General features: G+C 34.4%; 1 protein-coding gene across 1 annotated transcript; it reads right to left on the reverse strand.

Annotated features, from left to right (window-relative positions):
* Window positions 1-7,507: 7,507 nt before the first annotated feature.
* LOC149265320 (putative clathrin assembly protein At4g40080) lies at window positions 7,508-9,198 on the reverse strand. The gene has a single exon (XM_089429294.1). The coding sequence runs from the start codon at window positions 8,845-8,847 to the stop codon at window positions 7,840-7,842; it is 1,008 nt and encodes a 335-aa protein (XP_089285420.1). The 5' UTR covers window positions 8,848-9,198; the 3' UTR covers window positions 7,508-7,839.
* Window positions 9,199-23,119: the final 13,921 nt, after the last annotated feature.

Here is a 23,119-nt window from a genome sequence, read left to right on the forward strand (position 1 = left end):
GTAATTTCTTCTTCGCTCTCACACAACCTCCTTTCTCTCTCTCACTCAGAATAGTAATGCATACTGCAATAGAATTTCGTCATATAAACTGAGGGTTGCCTTCTAGGTAAAAAAAACCCTAAATTAACATAAATTCTACCATCAGATAATCCACATAATCAACGACCCAGATTGACTAAAAACTTACAATCTTTTACAAGGAAATTTTCATCTACTTTTAACTTCGGGGGCACTGCCCTCGAACCGCTGCCATGGGGGGGGGGGGGGTTCATAAAAGTCATCGTCGCCCCCCTGAAGATGTTCAAAAAGGTAATGTTTCCACCTTGTTAGGAACAAGAATCCAATGTGACTAAAATAAAAACCTATGAGAAATTAAGAAAATAATCAGGCTACACACCCAACAATTTGCAACTTGGAGATTGATTATATAAACTCCATCGTTTCTTCACTTGTTGGACAATGACTCCACTTAGACATAGTTGTTTCTCATCATTAAGGTCACACGTGAGGACCAATTGAAACTTAGTAGGATCTCAGTTTCTCCTTGGTTACAACTTTTGTTAACATGTATGCAAGACTCTGACTAGTGTGTATCTTTTCCACTTCAATTGTCCATCTTCCAACACTGACCATATGAAATGGTACTTGAGTTGTATATGTTTAGTCTTGGGATTTTTTGAGTTCTTTGCAAGATAAATGGCACTCTGAATATCACTGTATAACCTGCCCATCTCCTGCTTCATGCCCAACTCATTGATAAACCGTTGTAACCAAATCATTTCTTTACTACCCTCTATAGAAGCAACATAATGAAATGTAACCAAATCATTTCTTTACATTTCTTATTTCTTGCCAGTTGAATTCGAAATGGTTTAAAAAATTTCAAACTTTATTTTCTTAGTTCTTCTCACACCTGACTTAGTTTGAGCATTAAAGTAATACTCAGTCAAGGATGGAAAAATTTCAACTTCAGTCACAGGTTTAAATAAAAGGGAATTGAGAGTAAATTTGGTTGAACCAAGAGTCATGGAAACTCTTTGGAATAGAAATTTCAGTAGTTTTCTCTTGCTGCAAAACAAAATCTTTTTCTATGGTAGGGAAATCAATCAATGTTGACTAAGGGGTTCTAGTAATTTTCTCATCTTTATTTGTATCAATCAACATTTTTTTGACTTGCTCGTCAATTTTCTTAGACTTTGTATCCCCTTGAGTGGTGTCATCTGGAGCATGAATAATAATGATACTCTTGGCAGAGGAACTTTGTTTTTTTATTACTTGTTCTTTCTTTGGTTTCTGCTGTTTCTAATATTTGACTTTTGTGATCCTTTGACCCTATTGGTATATTTGGCTATTTAGCTCTTTTTCTTTAGTAGTGTTTTCTTTGGTTGTGCTTGTCTTTGGAGTCGTAAAGAAACATTAGGAACATTTTCAACTTGAGATTCTGTTATTTTTTTAGAAGAGGAAAGAGGGTCTGAAATGATGTGACTGAAATTTTATTTCAAAATCTCAAGAGATTTCATATCTTCAATTCAAATGTTAGTATGAAGACTCTTATGTTTAAGGAAGTACTCATAAATATTTTCTCTAAACTCTTGTAGTTTACTTCTATCCTCCCTACTCAAGATGTGTCCTCTTTCAGAAGCTTGCTAAAAATTATCAACAACAATGAAAATCCCATCAAAAAGAGGCTTCTGGTGTGTGTAGGATTTGATGAAGCTGACAACCTTATAATGTTCATTAATGATTCCTCTAGGATCATAATCATAAAGGGGAAATGAATAAAACCAAACATGGTGGAGCTCTTCAACCTCCTTAAATGCATGTCCTCAATCCTAGAGGCAAGTTTTTCCAAAGCTGATTGGGAAGTTTGGCCAGTTTTTCTTCTAAAGTTTGCTCATGTTGCGAGCTTGACCATTTAGGGCAGTTTGATTGGCCACCTCTCTTAAAGCAACCCTCTTTGGAATATATCTAGAAAGAAGATGAGGGCCAACTTCACTTCCATAAACTCTGATATATGTGAATAATTATTCCACAAAGTAGTCTCCTATTTCTTCTAACTCATCCTCAAGGGCTTGGTTAACCTTATGAGGGTTTTCTCTAAGTAGAACCTCATGGAAAGGGACCATCAAATAATTAAAAATGTCATAAAAATGGAATTTTAAGTTAATTTCCCACAAAATAGGGGCATAATTATCAATAGGCAGTTGGTGATCAAGTGGGTAATTCCATTTCATCAAAGGAAACAGAACAAAAGAAATTATAATATCCATAATATAGCCTGACATGAAAAACATGTGTTCATATCCCGAAGGAGATAAAATGGGTAACTTTAGGGCATCTGTTAAATTCTGAGAAAGAATGTTAACCTAATTGAAACGTTTTGAATCATTGAGTAGACTATGTATTAAAGCCATCCATTGCAACTTACAATGCTTAGGGTCTTTCTCTCCATATAATCGGGACAACATTTTGATGAGGAACCTAATGGGTCTTTTGAAAATGGAAACATGATATTATTTTGATGACTTAAATTTGAACCCTTCTCTATCTTCTCGTAACCAATGTTTAACAACTTTATCATAATTCCTTTCACAACTCTTGAATATTGTGTTGTTGAAATTATCCAGAAACTGAGCGGTTAAGAAAACTTTAGGAGGGCTAAGATTTTTTTATTACATATAACACCCTCCTCCCACATTTACCCAAGAAACCGACCAACCAGGATAAACATGCAACGAGAGGCCACTATGATATCATTCGACCTCATAAGTCACATTAAAGAAGTGGAACCGACAAAAAGACATCATACAGACATCCAACATCATCAACATAACCCTTAAAAGACAAGTCATCCACTCAGATAGCCTATCCCTCGGTCCCACTATTGTTTTAGGTCTCTTAAGCCATAGTTGCTCTCATGGTATGGGAAATGGAGCAGCCAACAACCTAAAGTCACTCTCATAGGCCTGCCTACTAGTGACTATGGACCAAAATTATCACTATTGTGCCAACGACTTCGAGATTTGAGCCACTTTTTCAGGCCCAGAGCCCAGGTCACTGCCCATAACTGATCCATCTCTTCAAATCAGTAAAGTAACATGGAAATGAAAGTACTAAAGTAAATACTTGTTCAAGACCCTGACTGGATCCCTACTAGCCATGACAGACATTTCGTCAAACATTCATCGACATGTAATCTGTAGGTGTAAAAAATAGAATTAAGTGTAGGGATCTCATACTTATATGATAATCACTATGAACCATTATTCCCTCATGTCATTTGCTGCATTATCATCTATTAGGTCATAGGCACATTATTCATTCACATACAAGTAAAAACGTGCTGAGATCCATACATAGTTGATGTTATAAAATGTGCATATAACCAGCATAATAGGAATAGAAATACAATAAACATATCAGCCATCAATTCCATAAATACATCAGTACCTTTACACATGAGGAATCAAGGGAATATATTTTCATTGATGAATGCAATGAACCAACCAGAGATGGGACTACCACATTCCACTCGACTGTAGAATGGCCAAGTCAAATCTCTCTTCAACCATTCACCCTCATACCATATTCCAATCATGAATGTGGGGTCTCATAGAACACATCAATCAAAACTCATCCAAGGCTTCTAGAGTCCATCCACCTCAACCCATCAAACAATGATTCCACCTCACGGTCAGACATCACCAAAACCATCACTAGATCAGTCTCCATCCTAGCCATCAAAGGCTCTAGAGCGTTTGTTCCAACTGAGGCTCTAGGACTAGTAACTGAACCCACAGCTTCTGTTGGGCTTTGGAGCATTTGTCCAACCAAGTCTCCAGGACTAGTAACTCAACACACCAAGGGCTCTAGAGAATTTGTCCAACCAAGGCTCCAGGACTAGTAACTCAACCCAAGCTATTACAGGGCTCTAGAGAGTTTGTCAACCCAAGGCTCCAAGAACTAATAACTCAACCCAAGCTAATAACTCAACACTTACCAAACATTTAATTTATATAACTACACTGGTTAATACATTTTCCTAATAATAAAACATTTAGCTTAATATCAATATTTACCAACTATTTAATTTCTACAATTATAGAAATTAATAAATTATCCCAAAGATAAAACATTTTTTTTTTGTAAATCAACTCAAAATTTCCAGTAATCAAAAAATGCTTACATTGAGTACATGGATAACAATCGTTTTCATTTGGAAGTGAAAAACACTTGTAACCATCATGTTATGCACCTAACCTAAAAGCATTTCTTGCTCAAAAAACTACCTAGACCATCCTTTTACATACCATTTTTGAACATTTTCATATGATACATTACTCAGGAGATTACAACAGATGTTTCCAATGCATAGATCAAGTATCTGAGAATAAAATTCACAAAAATAAAGTCGTAGAGGGAGGGAAAAATGACAGAAGAGGTTTGTAATGGAAAAGATTTCAGAACCAACCATGACCATTATGATGTTGCTGTGTGATCCACCAGACCATAAGTACACCTGGAATACTGAAAGAAATTGTCACAAACAAAATTGTTGTGAAGTTGATACCTTTAATTAGAGATGACCACTAGAGAAAGAGGTGCTCCATTAACTAGAGGAGTAGTGTTAGAAGGTGAAGCAATGTTGACGGGTGGAACATCGATCACCACAAGAATGTCAGTGATGTTCTCCAAGTCAGAATCTGAATCTGACACAATGTACTTCTCCATCCTCTACAGATAAATGAGAATGTCATCCAAACAATATTGAATTCTATTGAGGAAGCTTTGCATATCCTCCTAACTTGCAAATGTTTTGTAATGATCCACTTCTTTGTCCCGAATGACCAAACGAAATAGGGTGTCCAACTATTGGTAACCTGCAACAGAATGTAGGAAGTGCATTTTTCTCTTTCTAAATTTACTAGGATCTGCAATCCATTTAAATTCTTGATTATCCACTTGAGAGTCTGAAATGTATTATCTGTCCCCAGATTCACAAGAATCAAGTTGTTGAATCTCCTTTCTGACTCTCAAAGGGATTGTGTCAAACAAATTTACCATCGAATTCCAATCGAATAATCACTTGGGCCGAGAGGTAGACCTACTGCTGGAGCCTCCCCTATGGCTTTCCATTCTCTATCAAGGTGGCATAGACACTTGGAGAAGTGCACAAGAAATATAGTGTAGACTAACACCAAGACTACCCTGAGGACTCTCAACCAAATTTAAAACCCAACTCACAGAAAGCGTATGTGATGTACTTCGATAGAGGACTATATCATCACCAAAACCTAGAATGTGCAAAACTGGACAAAACCCACAATAACTAAAAACCCTTTGATCCCCAAAGTCAAAGGGAATTGAAACTGATGCATCAAGGTGAACCCTCCAAAGTTGACGAGTGCTTTGGAAAGTAGAATGAGGCAAAGAACAACAAAGATGTAGGGGATCTAGGTAAAAATGAACCATTAAAACCAAATTGAGAAATTTCCAGGGTACCAGACCCTGCACACCAAAACAGGGTGATTGAAAGAGATACTTGAGAAGTTGGGGCCCTAAAACATCGATGAGGGGAGCACGACCACTAGTTTGAAAACTGGCGCCGTGGTTGCACTATGTAAGAATATAATAAAATAGATTGACTTCGAAACCTTTGGTAATAAATAAAAGGGCTCTGTGACCTCAATACCTTCCCTTAGCCAAGTTTGAAGGAGTGGTTGTTGACGCACAAAGAATGTCCTGCCAAGCATGGCAAAATAGACTAAAACCTGAAACCATAAAATGTTGTAGACTTCCCCATTGCAGAGTATCACGTACACTTGCCAACCTTGACATACACCATGCAATTTAGAATTACACAAGGAGGAGTAAACACATACAATCCAAGGACCATTACTCTGTCAGGGAAGGACCAAGGTGGGACAAGTGTTTAGTGTGGTGCACTCAAAGAAAACATCATTTTTGAACTGTGAGGAGCCATTAATGAGTTGCATGCAAGGTTTGTCAGCTCCCATAGTTGATCTTATGAGAGCCATTAAGGCAAACCTACCAAATAGTGAAGGAACCAGAGCCAATACACATAGAAAAAATAGTAAATTATGGTTTCCATCTCCCATCACCTTTGTATTTTGAGTGAGTAGCGCGGCCAAACAATGTACTTTTTATCTTGTGATTGATGATGACTTCATACAAGAGAAATCTTTTATATTTTTTTCTTTAAGATGTTGCACGAACTAAAACCTTCCAGCCTACAAAATAGCAGGGTCATCCGCTAGTTCCATGGTAATTAAAAGAATAAGATTTTTTTGCGTAATTTATCCGTTATATACATATTAGAGATTTTTAATCCAGCAAAAATTGGTTAGAATTATAAATTTTTGAATAAGATTTTTTTCCTAATTTATTTGTTATATACATATTATAGATCTTTAATTTAAATGTATAACGAGTTTTTCAAAACCATCTTAAATAACAAAATATCCAAATTTAATAAAAAATTGAGATAACGGAAAACTCAAAAAAAAATTATAATAATTAAAAATGGAAAAGAAAAAAGTGTTGTACTAGAAAAAATAATTCCAGTGATGCACACGGCAAATTTGTGTTGGGCGATCGCAAATTTTGGGCATACGACAACATAATTTTGCAATTCTTTGCCGATCCACTTTCTGTCTTGTCACCAATTTGCAATTCTTTACCGATCCACTTTCTTTCACGGGTTTAACCTATTGTAAATTTGACAATTTGAATCCTCGGAGGTTCCCACCTCATCTCTGGCTTAACCCCATTGTTGATTCGGATCATCAAGCCAACAACTTGATTGTCAATTTACATCATCGGAAACTACTTCGCGGTTTGGGTTGAAGGCTGGGGACATTCGAACCCTCGCCGGATGGTCAACTGTGGAGACAAAAACTTGCAGGTTCCTCTCTCGAACCCTATGCAATCCCCGCTTAGTTTCTTATGTACAATTCCTTTCAAGAGAATCGATCTCACAACCATCAGAGCTGATCGAACTCAAACCCATCAACACCCTGGGCATAATGCAGGGGTAGCCACGCAGCTGTTGGTTTAAATATACAAAGAAAAATATGTATCAACCGGTTTCGAACCCCAGATCAGGTCTGCTAAACAACCCTCCCCAATTAATCATAATTCAAACTGCACCATTACATCTATGATATCATTTCATTCTCCATAAAAGTCATTCAAACTATGGCATTATATCTGTAATATCATTTGGCTATCAGTGCTGTAACTGCTGACGTTATAAGCTGGCCTACAAATTTGATTTGAGAATAATTTGACATTAAGTTTAGGGATCGAACTGTCAGCCAGTGTCGTGCATTAAGAAACGATACTGTTTGCCTAATTTGGAATCAATCCGAATCCAAAGCTCCCTCCGATTTCCTGTATTACTGGAATACATCCAAATGCAATGGATCAAAGTTTCAAATCTATCGAAACTCTAACGTAACTTACAGTATTACAGGAATCCAAGAAATCAACAGAAATTCTCCATTAGATTAAACAACTTATTTGTAAAATGGCAGAGTAATACATCATTTAGAGCCAAAATTAATTATATCCATACAAAGTCTACAAAACAGATAGAGGTACCAAACATCAATACAGTCGGCTATATCTTTTTTAAGTAATTCAAAGGAATTTGGCAGCTGTGGTTCTGGTTTGTCTTTCTCTTTGTACCAGGTTTTAACGGGGGAGATTTGTTCTCCTCTCTGTACCGAGTTTTAACTGGAGAAATTTAAACCTTAGATCTCTTAATTACAACATGCTCAATCACCAATTAAACTGCGGTCGGGACAATACCATTGGCTATATTAATAACAGAGGGATGGCATCATAGTCATTCGAATCGGCAAAGCTTTTCTCAGGTAACCTTATCTTGTTCCGTCTCTCCGATGGCTTCCTCACAATTAGAGACTTAAACCCCAAAAGGGCCTTCAGGCTCTCCTTAACGCTCACCAAGCAATCTTCCAGCCGATCGGTCACATGGGCGAATTCCCAGGCGGCCAGCGAACCAGGTTGGGTCGATTCAATCATCAGGGTCCTGAATGTCTGTTCTTGGGCGCCCACTCTCTCAATCGTGCTCAAGAACTCTGCTGCCTCTTCCGGTGGCAGGCTAAAGATTCTCTCTCGGACATCCTGCAGCCGAAGCAGCGTCTCCTCCCGCAACTGCCAGGTGTCCATCAGAACCAGCCTCATCGCCTCCCAAACCACCGGGATTTTCCCGTAGCCGGGGGCTCCCTGCAGGCATTCACACGTAACCGCCAGCAGCTCCCCCATCGCCTCTAATTCCCTCAGCACCTCCGCATTCGCCAGAGCCCAGGTGATTCGATCGCCAGACCTCCCATTCAAGAACCCCCCCATGGCCCGACATGCGCGCAGCCACTGATCAAGGTATCTGGCATAGCACCTCACCCAGGACGACAGCTGCCACGTCATCGGGGTGGACGTGTCCTTGAAACCGTCCAGATTCAGATAACTGCGACCCGTGGTGAAGGTGTCGATGCTGAGCTGGTCCTGTATAATGAAGTCGCCCTCCTGGAGAAGCCTGTGAATGAGTATGAGGCACTTGAGCGCCACAACCCAATTGTGGGTGTTCCTCAGCCGCTTCTTGAGCTCCGCCACGCAGCGCGCCAGCAACAGTCGCGAGGTGGAACACGCCAAGTAAATGGCATCCACGTGTTTCTCCTGCATCGGGGACTCCTTATGGCTGGTGGCTCTCACTATTGTGACATGGATCGGTGACAGGGACCTGACGATGGCCCTGCACTCCGCTGCCTTGTCCTTCAGAATGCCAACTATCCTCCTCACCTTCATTACTTTCTGCCAGGTATCCAATTTGCCGTCCCGAATTTGAGATTTCAATCCTTTTGCTATAAATACACACAGAAGATTCGCAGCCCGACTTTATCGCAGGGATCAGGAGCTTGACTTATGAATATCGCAGGTGGCCATGGCCGATGCAGGCTCCAGCTATTATTGGTAAAGGTCGGCCGTATCCGCTTGCATCGTTCTAGGGAATAAAAATTGTTCAAATTGGATTACAATTTTTTCAATTTATTGCACAAATGTTTAGGTTTGTAAAGTGGCCCAAAACATTGAAATTTTTGTACCCAGGTTCGATGAATTTAAACCATATTCAACGCGTTATTCCAAGCGTTGAATGTGTTTAATGAATACGTAAATGTGTGGTGTTGTAAGTCAAGAATTCTGTGTAGAGAGTATGTGTTAAGAAAGGAATGTGATTATTCACATGTTAGAATTTGAGGGAGAGTGTCACGAAGGATATGTATGGTTCATGCTATTAGTACGCGGTTTTTTCTGAAGTCTAATTACTCGGTTTTCGAATATTTTATTAAATTAATATTTCGAAGAATTTGTTTTCAATGTTGAATATTTTTATTTAATGTATTGACTAAATAAAATTAAATATTATTATTTTGTAATTATTATTTTTATTTAACGATAAAAAGGTGCATTTTATCTTCAAAGAGAAAAGGATATACACTGTCATCTATATTTTTATGTCAGTGTGACAAATCCACCGAATATATATTTGAAGTTCATTAAAAATGGTTATTTATTATAATTTTATATTCATATTTATTAATTAAATATAGAAATAAATATAATTAATTATATTCTAAATTTAAATTTAAATTTATAATTTTATTATATTATTAATATAAATTCATAAAAATTAATAAAGAAAACTAACCTGGTATATTGTAACATTCATGTTTATTAATTAAAATGTTTAAAAATTTCACAAAAACTAATATCTAAAATATTAAACATTAAAGAAATAGTAACATTCATATTTAATAATTAAAAAATAATAATATAATGTTCATGTTTATTAATTAAAATACAATTAACATGTTTTCTTGATTGTAAAAGATTTAGTGCAACAAAAGCTTTTTGCATTCTTTTTCTCCAACTAATAAAGTTTAAAGAGTTAGAAGTATTCAAAGCGAAGAAAGTCTTTTGGAATGGAAGTTTTAGGATAGTTCATAATTTAAGAGGTGCATCACGAGGCATGAGCACTTTTTGGTTAGAAGGACATTTTTCCTTAGTATTTATGAAGATTCACTTTTGGATTATGGGCCTTTTGGAATCAAAAGAGACATGAAAGCACATTTCAACATTTGACATATATGCTCATGTTCTCTATAGTGTGAAGGCGAAGTTCTGGGACTCCCATAAAGAAATAAAAATTCAAGGTTTGCATCACAAATGTGTCATCAGGGGTGACTTTAAGACAATATTAAGTGTTGCTGAGAAAAGAGGAGGAAGCATAGTCAGAGATCCCTTTAGGGATAAGGAGGATTTAGTTGCAGAATACGACTTGTTTAATGCACTTCCAAAAGCTGGAAAATATACATGGACGAACCGCAGATTGAGGGACAATCAAATAGTTTCTTATTTGGACAGGTTTCTCATCCACATTAATTAGTTATTGAAACGGCTAGATTGCCTCACCTCAATAAAATCCCAAGGTGAATTGTTTCATCGCTCAATTACGTAACAATTGGAGAAGCTTGAGAATTTTGGATCGATTCCTTTTCGCTATAATCCTACTTGGATCCAAGAGGATGGGGTTGTGGATCTTATAACACAAGCGTGGAAATATCCATTGCAAGGTTCGTTGACATTTGTCTGGGAATCCAAACTCTAGAACGTCAAGCAAGCTCCCAGGAAATGGTTAAAGGAGTCATATCAACCTCTTGGATAGAAGAGGAAAGACCTAGTCATGCAATTGGACGACCACCATAGAGTAACTGAGGAGATTCCTATTGAAGATTGGCATTTAAAAAAGGAGAGGGACTTGACTCAAAATATCTTCTCGATAAGAAGACGAGAGGAAGAGCTATGACACCTTAAATCGAGAAGTTTGTAGCTAAAGGCAAGAGATTTGAATACCACATTCTCCCATAAGTAGGCAAAGGCTAGAAAAGCAAGAAATAGAGTCAAGGAGCCAATCTTTGAAGGAAAGTGCAAAGTTACCTCCTTTGAAGAAATAAAACAAGAGGCATTCACTCATTTTCAATCCTTGTACATGCCCGATCAGATCTCTTTGGAATAGGCACATGAGTTCCTTCGTGTCGTTCCCAATGCTATCTCACCCTCCTCCAATCTAGACCTTATAAAGAATATTGAAGAGGAATAAGTTTTTGAGGCAATATGGACTCCGAATCCAGATAATGCACTAAGACATGACAAATTCACCATTAATTTTTTTCGATCCTTCTAGGCCATGAAAAAATGAACTGCTTCATATGTCGAATTACTCCTGAGTGAAAAAGAAGTTGGGAAGAGGAACAAACTCCTCCTTCCTTGCCCTCATCCCGAAGGAATCAAATCCAACCAATTTCTCTTGCTTCTGGCCCATTTCTCTATGCAATGCAAAATATAAAATTCTAAAAAAAATTATAGCTAATCGGTTGAAGAAATTGCTACCCTCCATCTATGAGAACCAAGGGGGATTTATGCAGCAAAGCAATATTCTTGACAATATTGTCTTGAATTTTTGAATGTATATTTGCACAGTTGTAATACATGATGAATAACAAGTTTCTGGAAAAATCTGTGGAAAGATTATTAACACAAATTTTTCCATAAACTCGTTATTCATCAATATTGTCTTCGTACAAGGGGCTATCCACTCCAGCAAGGAAGCAGGGGAAGAAGGAATGGTCATCAAGATGGACATGGCCAATGCCTTTGACCAGGTAAATCCCTATGTTATCTCTTAGAGGAAACCTGACTGCGGGAAAACCTCTAAGGTAACCTTGAGCCTCTCTGAGGTTGAAAGCTGACCCTTCAACCTGGAGAGGGTCCCTCCCTAAAAAGTTAACTACTCTAGGTCATTGTAGTAGTAGGTTTTGCAATTGAGTTTTGTGGCCAGATTTATCAAAAAATGAAGTTTGGTTGGGATACGTGAAAAATACTACCATTGGGCATGGATTCTAACCCAATCAGGTACATATAAACACAATTTTGATGAGCAAAACAAAAAATTAGGGTAGTGACAATTCCTTTGACACTTTAAGGAATTTGGACAAAAAATGAAAGAGATTAGTGCAATGTTTAAGTGAACAACATTTATAAATGCTTGAGAAACAAAGAAAAAAGAGCATAATATATGAATCCCAATCTCATACTCTTTTTGTCATACATGAGGAAGTATAAAACGAATAAAAAATAGACAGGGAATCATAACACGAGAATTTATGTAACCTACCCATGAAAATTGTTTTCATTAAAATCTTCTCCAAAATACACAAGGGATGATATCTCTAAAATAAAATCCAACCCTTTCTTCTTCTACAGTCTTTGCTTATATAAATAATACAATAACTGAAACATGTTTGTAGCTAAACAATAATTACAGTAATCCAATAATATAAGTATAAATCTCTTAGGTACATGCATATGAAACATTCCAAACCTATCTGCATGCAAATATCATGTTGTCACTGGAGTCATGGCTAGAGATAAGGATCAACAAGTCGAATTTGGTGAGGTGGCATCCAAGTCAACAACTGTCCATGAGCTTTTTCCTCACGAAATACTGAAAAATAGGGCCTAGTGATCCCTTCAAAAATCCAAAACCGTGATAGCTGTTAGAGAAACGAGAGACATTTTTTTTAATAGGTTCGCTGCGGGAAAAAACCTCTTTCAGTTTTGAAAAATTCATTCTCATTTGTTTGAAAAGTGTGCCTGAATTTCCTATTTTATACAAGAAAAAACAGAGTTTTAATTGACCATTTTTACAGAAATGCATTGTTACTCCTGTTGTCAACGCATTTTCCTTTTTTATTTTTATTTTCAGACACGCAATAACATGGACCCACTGTCAACACTATTTTTTTTTAATTGTCAAAACTTCAATAACACTGGCACTCTTGTTGTCAATGTTTTAACCCTGTTTATTACAAATTTATGTCGACACTCCCATTGTTAGCGCTCTAATTTTTTTTAAACTAAAACATGTTATAACACACATTTATTTTCCTTGTTCTTGAAAAAATGGGGTTTTGTCAGGATTTTATTGAGTGGGTCAAAGCTTGTATTGGGTCTCCTTGGATAGCACTGCTAGTAAATGGCAGGCCATCCTCCTTTTTCTCAGCCTCAATAGGTTTGAGGTAAGGTTGTCCTCTTTCACCTTTGTTCTATATAATTATGGCAGAAAGTCTCAGCATAAATTTCGAGGTAGCAAGGCAATAAAAGAAACTATCGAGTCTCTGTATAACACAAAATGTCAAAGAGATCAATCACTCTCAATTTGTCGATGACACCCTCCCACTGGGTGGTGTTTCTTGAATCATAGTCTCTCGATTTAAAAAGATCTTAGACTCCTATTTGCTACTATTAGGTGGGTTAGTCAATAAGCGGAAAAGCCAATTGCTTGGCTGGAATTGCTAAGAGTCCACTTTATAAGAAATATCCCGGAGTTATAAGCTTTACAGTACCCAGAGATTGAAAATCATTTACTTATCTTAGCATCCCCATATCCTTAGGCTCATCAAGTGGAGAGGATTGGGAGATAATCATTCAAAAGTTAAAAAAAAATCTCTCATGGGGAGCACAATGGCTAAATGTGGCCAGGAAAAGTGTTCTCATCAAATTAGTTCTTACCTCCCTTCCTATATCTGGGCTCCTTGCTCTCAAGAGCATCATTCATCAAATGAGTAGCATGTTCAGAAAGTTTATATGACAAGGTGGGGAAAAGAATTAGAATTGATTTCATTTAGCAAACTCGAACATCATAAGGTTGCTAAAAAACTAGGAGGATTGGCGATAAAAGACCCTGAATATATGAATTTAGCCTTGGGAGCAAAGCTAGAATAACATCTCCCCTCTAACTCACAAGAAGGGTGGAAACAAGCATTCTTAAGAAAATAATTCCACAAGAATCGATTACTGAGGCCAGAGGAAGAAAATTGGTCTGATCAATGGACCAAGATCTGGAAATTGTGGAAAATTGCAGCCCCCATAGTTCTATCCACCTATAGAAGGAGTATAGGAGCAGATTCCCTCTGCCTCTCTGGTCAGTGAAGAATAAGGAGTTAAGGGATTTGGAAAACTGGATGGAAGAATGGGGCTTTCAAAGGCTTGCTGACTTTTCAGATTGGGATGAAGATGGACAATGGAAAGGATGGCATCGATGAATTTAAACCATATACAACGTGTTATTCCAAGCGTTGAATGTGTTTAATGGATACGTTATTTGATAATTCAAGAATTTTGTGTAAGAGTACGTGTTAAGGAAGGAATGTGATTATTCATTCACATGTTAGAATTTGACGGGGAGTGTTACAATGGATATGGAACGTTCCATATTAGTATGCGGTGGTCTATGAGTTCTTTTAATGTGGTTTTTTTCCGAAGTCTTATCGCTGGGTTTTCACACGGATTTCGAATAATTTTATTAAATTAATATTTCGAAGAATATTTTTTAATAATTTTATTTTTTTATTTAATGTATTGATTTAATAAAATTAAATATTGTTTGTTGATTTTTTTTTAAATTAAAAGTTTAGATTGATTCTAAAGGGAATATGCTCAGCGTATATTTAGTCTTAATACTTATCAATGGTTATAGTGTATTAGAGAATTTGTTAAGTTGTATTGATTTTCAATAAATTTTAAAAATTAGATTTGTGTGTCACTCCCTGCCCCACCAATTTCCTAGGGATTTGAGATTATTCTAATTCTAATAAGTTCTTCCATGATAAATTTATCATTGTTATTTATAACATTAATTTATATATAAGAAAAAAATATTTAGCAAAATGGTCCATTACTTTTAATAAATTTAAAAAATCATATTCGTGCCACGTGGCTCCCCACCCACCAATTTCCTAGGGATTTGAGATTATTTCAATTCTAATAAGTTCCTCCATGATAAGTTCCTCATTATTATTTATAACATTCATTTATATATAAGAAAATATATAACAAGGTATTTTCCTACGTCTTCACTACGGTGCAAATAAATTCCATCCATTCCGGTGTTAATATCTCCCTCAACTTGTTCGAAGATTAGATTATGTACTTCAATCTTTTGCCCACGATGAAAGAGTGTGGGATACAAGTTGTGAAGATTAGATTATGTACTTCAATCTTTTTCTCACGATGAAAGAATGTGGGATACAAGTTGTGAATGCTACGTCTTCTTCGATTAATAACAAAGTTTTCCATACCATATATAACAAGGTATTTTCCTATAATCGTGGCAACAACTTACTTCCCTGTTTGCTTTACCAGTATCTGAACATACATATATTTGTATGCTACCACAAGTGTTTGATAGTGGAAAATTTAACGTGGACAACCTCTATGAGAAGTTTGGGCATTTGATATTGGATCACGAGGCCAACTTACAAGCCCTTGACTCTTGAGAGGAATATGTGTCACCACACAAATGAGGAGTACAAGGTTTGACCAACTTATGCCACGAATCTCCACGAGATCAATTATGTGTCCGCTATAAATTTAGTAACTGAGTGTGGTTTAGATGTTAATGATTTGAAAGAGTGCTCTATGGAAGATTTCTTTACTTTTCAAATACAATAGTATAAAAGTAGCTCAACTATGAATTTGGGTTGTCCTAGGTTTTCAATGTAGGATTAGTGTAGAATTAGGTAAAGTAACATGAATGAATTTGTGCTTTGAAATTAATTAGCAATCATTCAATAACAAAATTTCAAATTGAAAGCTGATCTTATTAGTTTTTTCTTTAAAGATTAATATTGATCTATTTTAATCACAAGTCTAAAAACAGTTTAGAGTGATATAATTTCTTCTTGTATAATTTTTTTAAAATGCAAAATTTGAAAAAAAATGTTTGCATCTCAAAGATAAATTGATAGAAAAATATAACCCAAATATAAAATAATAACATTACTTGAAATTCTTAAAAATGTTTTAACCATGAAAGTATATTTCTTTTCATTGTACATATTAGTTGACATTGAAATATTTTACTTAATATGGCATTGAAATACTTTACTTATGAAGTACATTGTTTATATTAATAAGTTCCATGATAAGTTCCCCCATGATTAATAAATTTAGAAATTTAGAAATTATGGTTGATGTTTTGAAATGTATTCTTATTTTTAAAATTTGAAATGCATTATATTGTAAATTGATTATATGTAAAATAGATGAAGTAAAGATATAAAATTGGGTTTTCTTTTTAAGTATCAATTTTTGAAATATATCATATTAAAACATTATAAATTTTTAGATTTAAAATTCCATTAATAATGTTTCACATGTTATATTTAAAAAAAAATTAATATATTCAAATGAGATTATAGTAAATGAATTTATGAATGCTTATTTCATTTCATTAAAAAAACTATAAAATAATAATTTATAAACCATTAAAAATTAAAAGAATAATCTATGAACAATTTAATTCCTTCCATTGTCTTATAAATTTAAAATTCCCTCAATAATGTTTCACGTGTTATATTTTTAAAAAATTTAATATATTCAAATGAGATTATAGTAAATGAATTTATGAATTTACAAATGTTTATTTCGTTTCATTTTATTTTATATGAATTTATTTTGAAAAATTTATTATCTATTATTCATTTGTTTTTAAGATTTTGCACTATATTTTGAATTTTTTTCATTAAAAAATACTATAAAATAATAATTTATAAACCATTTAAATTTAAAATAATAATTTATAAACAATTTAATTCCTTGCATTGTCTAAATGTTAGTATTCATGATGCATGCGATCTAACGAAATAATTCGAAAAGGATTTGAGTATGCTGTTTTTAGTGGCATGTGGTTATGCAAAAATCAATCCAACATTGCATTATGACAAACATTATTGCACCATGACAATTTATCTAATACTCATTGTCACAATGTTGCATTGCATTGCAATTTATTCAAAGTCGCCTCTCAAAATTAATAAACCCAAGGGATTGATACTATAAATGCAAGGGTTTTAGTATAAATCCCTTAGGTTTATAATATCAATCCCTTGGGTTTATTAATCTAAGGGTTCATATTCCTAGCGCATAATATTATTCATAGGGTTTATAATATTACTCTTAGGGTTTAATATAAATCACTTGGGTTTACAATCATGATCATCCATGGTCAACCATGGTCCGACACCACTCTGCGATAAATATTTTCTTAATATGAAAATCAACCAATGTCGCATTGTGACAAGGATGGTCTCAATATGAAAATCAACCATGGTCACATTGTGAAAAAGATTGTCCCTTGGTCGAATGTCACATTGTCACAACCATGATCATCCATGGTCAACCATGGTCCAACATCACATTGTGACAAAGATTGTCTCAATATGGAGATCAACCATGGTCAACCGTTGTCCAACATCACATTGTGACAAACATTGTCTAAATATGAAAATCAATCATGGTCAACCATATTCCAACATCGCATTGTGACAAACGTTGTCTCAATATGAAAATAAATCATGGTCAACCATATTCCAACGTTGCATTGTGACAAATATTTATCGTAGAGTTTATAATATTTATCTTAGGGTTTATATTCCTTGGGTTTATAATATTTATCCCTTGGGTTTAATATTATTCCCTTGGGTTTATAATCCCTCCGGTTTATTATTCTCTTCAGTTTATAATATTTATCTTAGGGTTTATATACCTTGGGTTTATAATATTAATCCCTTGGGTTTACTATTATGCCCTTGGGTTTATATTATCAATACATTGAGTTTTTACTATTAATCCCTTAGGTTTATTATTCCCTTGGGTTTATAGTATCAATCTCTTTAGGGTTTATATACCTTGCATTTATAATATTAATCTCTTGGGTTTAATATTATTCCCTTGGGTTTATAATACATCTAGGTTTTTAAATTCATCCATTAGGTTTATAATATTAATCCCTTCAGGTTTATTTGGTTCATATTCCTAGGGTATAATATTATTCATAGGGTTTATAGTATTAATCTTAGGGTTTAATATAAATCCCTTGGGTTTACAATCATGGTCATCCATGGTCAACGATGGTCCAATGCCACAATGTGCCAAAGATTGTCTCAATATGAAAATCAACCATGGTCAACCATGGTCTGACATCACATTGTGACAAACATCACCTCAATATGAAAATCAATGATGGTAAATCATGATCAACCATGTTTATTTTAGGGTTTATAATATTTATCTTAGAATTTATACTTTGGGTTTATAATATTTATCCCTTGAGTTTAATATTATTCCCTTGAGTTTAATATTATTCCCTTGAAACGAGCCACTGTAGATATTGGAGACAGAGAGAGATAGGGTTTGATATTTACAGCTATATCAAGAGTGAAATCAATAGATAATTTGTATATTTCACTAGATTTTTCTTTTCAACGTTATGCAAAAATGCAAGGCAGTGCGAGAAGGGATTGGTTGGAAAGCGAGAATGATCATGATCATTATCTTGTTGATTTGAATTGGTGCAGCTTTTGTCATCGGTCTCGGTATATTTTGTAAGAGGCTAACATTTAATAACTGTACTCTAGTGGAATTTTAAAGCTGAATTTCGTATCAACCACATTTAAATTGTTGTTTTATTTTTATTAAATGTTTATTTTATAATTACTTCATTGTTATTTATTAAATGATTATTAATATAATTGTTATTATTTCTTTTTGTAAGCTTGGTAGGAGCACATCTTCATCATGTCCAACTTCTCACCCCGATTGGGGGGATAGAACAAGATTTGAACCCAAGACTTCCGGTTCGGCGAGACTTCATTTCCACAACCATTGCTAATTGATCTACCCCAAGTGTACATAATAATAATAATAATAACAACAACAACAACAATATAATATTAATATTGTTCTTATATTTATATTTATATTATTGATAATACCATTAATTCTTAATATTATTGATAATTGATTTATAGACTTATCGGTTTATCAACCACATTCATTAATGTGGTTGTGCTAGTTATTATTTTGATAAAAAGAAAACAATGCATTTTATCTTTAGTGAGAAAATGATATACAATGTCATATATATTTTTATGTTAGTGTGACATAAATGCATGACATATATATTTAAAAATCATTAAAATAGTTATTTACTATAATTTTACATTCATATTTATTAATTAAAAAAAATAGAATTAATTATATTCTAAAGTTAATTTTTAACTTTATTATGTTTTTATTATATTAGTAACCTAAATTCATAAAAAAATAATTTAGAAATAGTAACTTAGTATAATGTAACATTTATGTTTATTAATTAAAATATTAAAAAAAAATCACAAAAAATAATATTTAAAATATTAAATATTAAAAAAATAGTAACATTCATACTTAGAAAACAATATTATAATATAATTGTTTATGTTTATTAATTAAAATACAATCAACATGTTAGCGCTAGGTTTATTAAGTGTCCAAATAAATCATTTTTTTGAGATGACTCATTGGTTTATGGTTTTTATAAACCTCCTTGTAATAATATGGAGGTGCTATTATATTTCCTTCAGGCTTCTGGGTTGAGTCCATAATTGGTATCCATGTTAACTATTTTAACATTAGTGAGTTCCAGGGGTTGATCTTGGCTCCCCCCAAGATCAACAAAATGCTATTCATAATCCATTGAGAAGGCCACATGTTTCTAGGCATATGGCCAACCCCCGTCCCCTCCACCTCCCTTCAATGAGAACCCCAAATTTCATATCGACTTGCTAACACTAGCAATGTAATAACACATATCACACATATTTTAGTGCAACATAGTTCATTTGTGGTAGCCTCTAGATGAGATCCATCAGAGGAGTATATTAAACCTCTAGGCTTGGAATCTTTTGGTAACACTGATTATATACTATTTACTCCACATAGGTGGATTGGTGTTTTTGATTCGAGTCAAGTAGCACCACATCTATGCTCTCATTGCAAGCATAGTTGCCATGGCTTGATGGAGGATCCTATCCACGAGAGATTTATGGATTAGGATAGTATAGTTTTTAATTATGTTAAATCATTGCTTATAAATTTGATTGTACAATTGTTTTTTTTTCAAAAAATGTAACTTTAAAATACTTCTTCTTAACTTTCATTTTTTGGCATATACAAATGTTATGAAACGATACACTGCCATTAATAAGGGAAGATGTTAGTCCTCTCCCTTTTTTTTTGTAAGCTTCATAAATATATTTATATTACTGAAAAATTGATATTACATTGATAGCTTCCATCTCCCAAAAACTCTCTAGGATCTCATATTGTAGTAGTGTAGACATAACATATTCCCACAATCCCATATTGATAAAAAACACTCACAAAACTTATTAAAAATAAAGTTAGTTAGACAAGGAATCTCCCATACATAATTACATGCATAAGTGTGTTCAGGGCTAGTTAGTCCTCCCAATATTGTTGCAACCATGGATACAACATTTGATATTGTAGCACCTCATATGTAGGCATTTAAACGAGACTATTGTTTTCTACTTCAATGATAACTTAGCAGTACTTTAGAGAACATATATTTTTCAAATATATGTGTTATTTGGGAGAAAATAATCTTAATTTTGTTGTGTTTCCACAGGTGTCCATTGGAAATTCTGAGCAACCATCTCCACTTAGGATTAGAAGATAACCTCCCACATAGGTAGCATGTATTTGATTGTATCTACTTTTAATGTGACTCATTATATTAGTTTAGTTTAATTTGATTTTTTTTTTTTTTTTTTTTTTTTTTTTTATTAATAAAACATATTACAAATGTTTGTACATGTCCCATTGTTCCTGGCTCCTTCCCCTTACATACCCACCTAATTCCATTCTTCACCTATCCCATTGAACCTCTACATTTCATAACGAGTCTGACCATTGGGTGCCTCCCCCAGAACTTGGCATTCCCATTTCTTTCCCTAGGTTGCTTGCTTCTATGGTACAATTGGTGGGGGTGTATCTCCTCCAATTCTCAATACGTTTTCCTTTACACCCTTCCATCATTCCCATATCCATTTACCTTGTACCACTCCATTTTCATACCCATTCTCTCACTGCATCCATTGTTGTAGAAATTAGTATTGCATCTATCGTAGCTACACCTACAATGGTTACATCTAAATTTGCTACAACTATATCCTCCCCACCCCATAGCATTGCCTTGGAGTAGGTTTTCTAGCATGTTGCTCCACCTCTTATCAGTCCGTCCAATATTTCCGCAACAACTATTGCATATATTGTAGCTACATCTATAATGGTTGTGTCTACTATTGTTGTAACTACATCCTCCCTAGCCCACATCATTACCTCATAGTAGGTTGTCCAACCAAATGCTCCACTTCCAATCTAGGAAGGGAAATAATCACCATTTCCTCAGATATTCACGGTGAGATTAATTATTTGATAAAAATATCATCAAGTACCACATGAGTTAAGTTTCTTTTGTACACATTTCGTTTTTTTTATTTTTATTAATTAATTGTTGTAATTATTGTCAAGAGGATGATTTTTAAGAGGATTGGATCATGGAGGAGGAAAACCCCCCAACCATTTACATTCTTGTGTAAGACAAGTTTTTGTGTGAATTATAGTTGTAATTATTAAGGTTGATAATTGAATGAACTATGGAAAAATGAACTAATACGTTGTTTTTTTCCTTTTCTTAGCTTAGAGAAGCATAACACTTTGAGACCAAGAAGGGTCGAGGTTCCTCCATTTCAAAGAGGAGGAAGATCGATTTTGGAGATGCACCTAGAAGTGTCAGGGGTGGAAATGGTAATTGAGAGAGCCATAATTTACATTAGCCATAATGTGGAATTTTTGGCACGAGATGCCATTTTGTTTCTTGGGCACTATTTGTCATTCTCTTGCTATTGGACATGAATTTACATTATGTATGTTGGCAACAAGTTTCCATTATATATGAAAAAGTTTATTTGGACCAATCTAAATATAAATATGTGAATTTGACTTTTGTGCCATGGCTTATGTCCTTTTATTTAGTGCACCGATGATTAACTATGTCACTTATGGTAGGTACTTTACATGGCATGTTGAATATGTGTCTCACTTTGTAGAGTATCACCTATATGTACATTACTTATGTGCACCACTTAATTATGTGACTTATTTGTGTGTTTCTTAAGTGTGTCATTTGTGGGAGTTTCTAATGGTGTGTTGGATATAAATTATTCGTACTAGTATAAAAAACACGATTTCATCCATATAAAGATTTGTGGCTCCATATAATTCATAAATATAATGAAAAAAGATAACATCCCATGGAAAGAACATTAAGATAAAGCTTATGTTGACCTCTATGGACAAAATGAGATAATCCATACCTCACCTTAGCCATCAACTAGGTTTTCCACACTTAGCCTTAGACACCATAGTTTAATGCAAGTTGGCTCAAGTGAGACTATCCAAAACCTTGATATGGAATCCACCAAAATAAGAAACCTTAGCCACCAACTATGCTTTTCAAATTCCACAAAACTAGTGTTATTAAATTCCACATTACTAGGGTTTTCAAATTCCACAAAACTAGGGTTTTCAAATTGTAGAAAACTATCATTTTTCAAATTCTACATCAAATACATCAATATACATTTCTAACTTATGATACTTGATATAATGTATATAATTACATTTTCTAATTACGAAATCAAACTTGAACTCACTATGTTGGTGTCTTTTAGCCCAACTCTTGACATTTTGCATTATATTCTCTCCAACTTTTCATATTTATGTTTACACTACAATTTTTCAGAAAGAGATGCATCAAACTCTTCTTAGCATTGGGTATTGGTTAATAATGTAGGAATTTACAGGGTAAGCTCCTCAGATAGAACACCAAAGGACACCCACTACTCACAGATAGATCACAGATCAATAAACCAGTATTCTTGACGTGGTTAAAACCCTCAAAGAGGGAAACAATCCACAACCTAAGCCAACGCGACCACTTCAGGAAATTTATTAATAAAAGAAATAAAATTTACATAATCTTCTCTCATGAATGGTCACCTTACAAATGACCCTCCATGCTCTTTAAATAGAGATCATGGACCAATTAGGT

This window comes from Pinus tabuliformis, chromosome 6 (genome assembly GCF_031772625.1).
Source record: "Pinus tabuliformis cultivar Carrire ecotype Pingquan chromosome 6, CPIR1, whole genome shotgun sequence".
Classification (NCBI taxonomy): domain Eukaryota; kingdom Viridiplantae; phylum Streptophyta; class Pinopsida; order Pinales; family Pinaceae; genus Pinus; species Pinus tabuliformis.

Coding starts and splice junctions, on each gene's coding strand:
- LOC149265320 (XM_089429294.1), bottom strand. CDS start 8,847: ATGAAGGTGAGGAGGATAGTTGGCATTCTGAAGGACAAGGCAGCGGAG.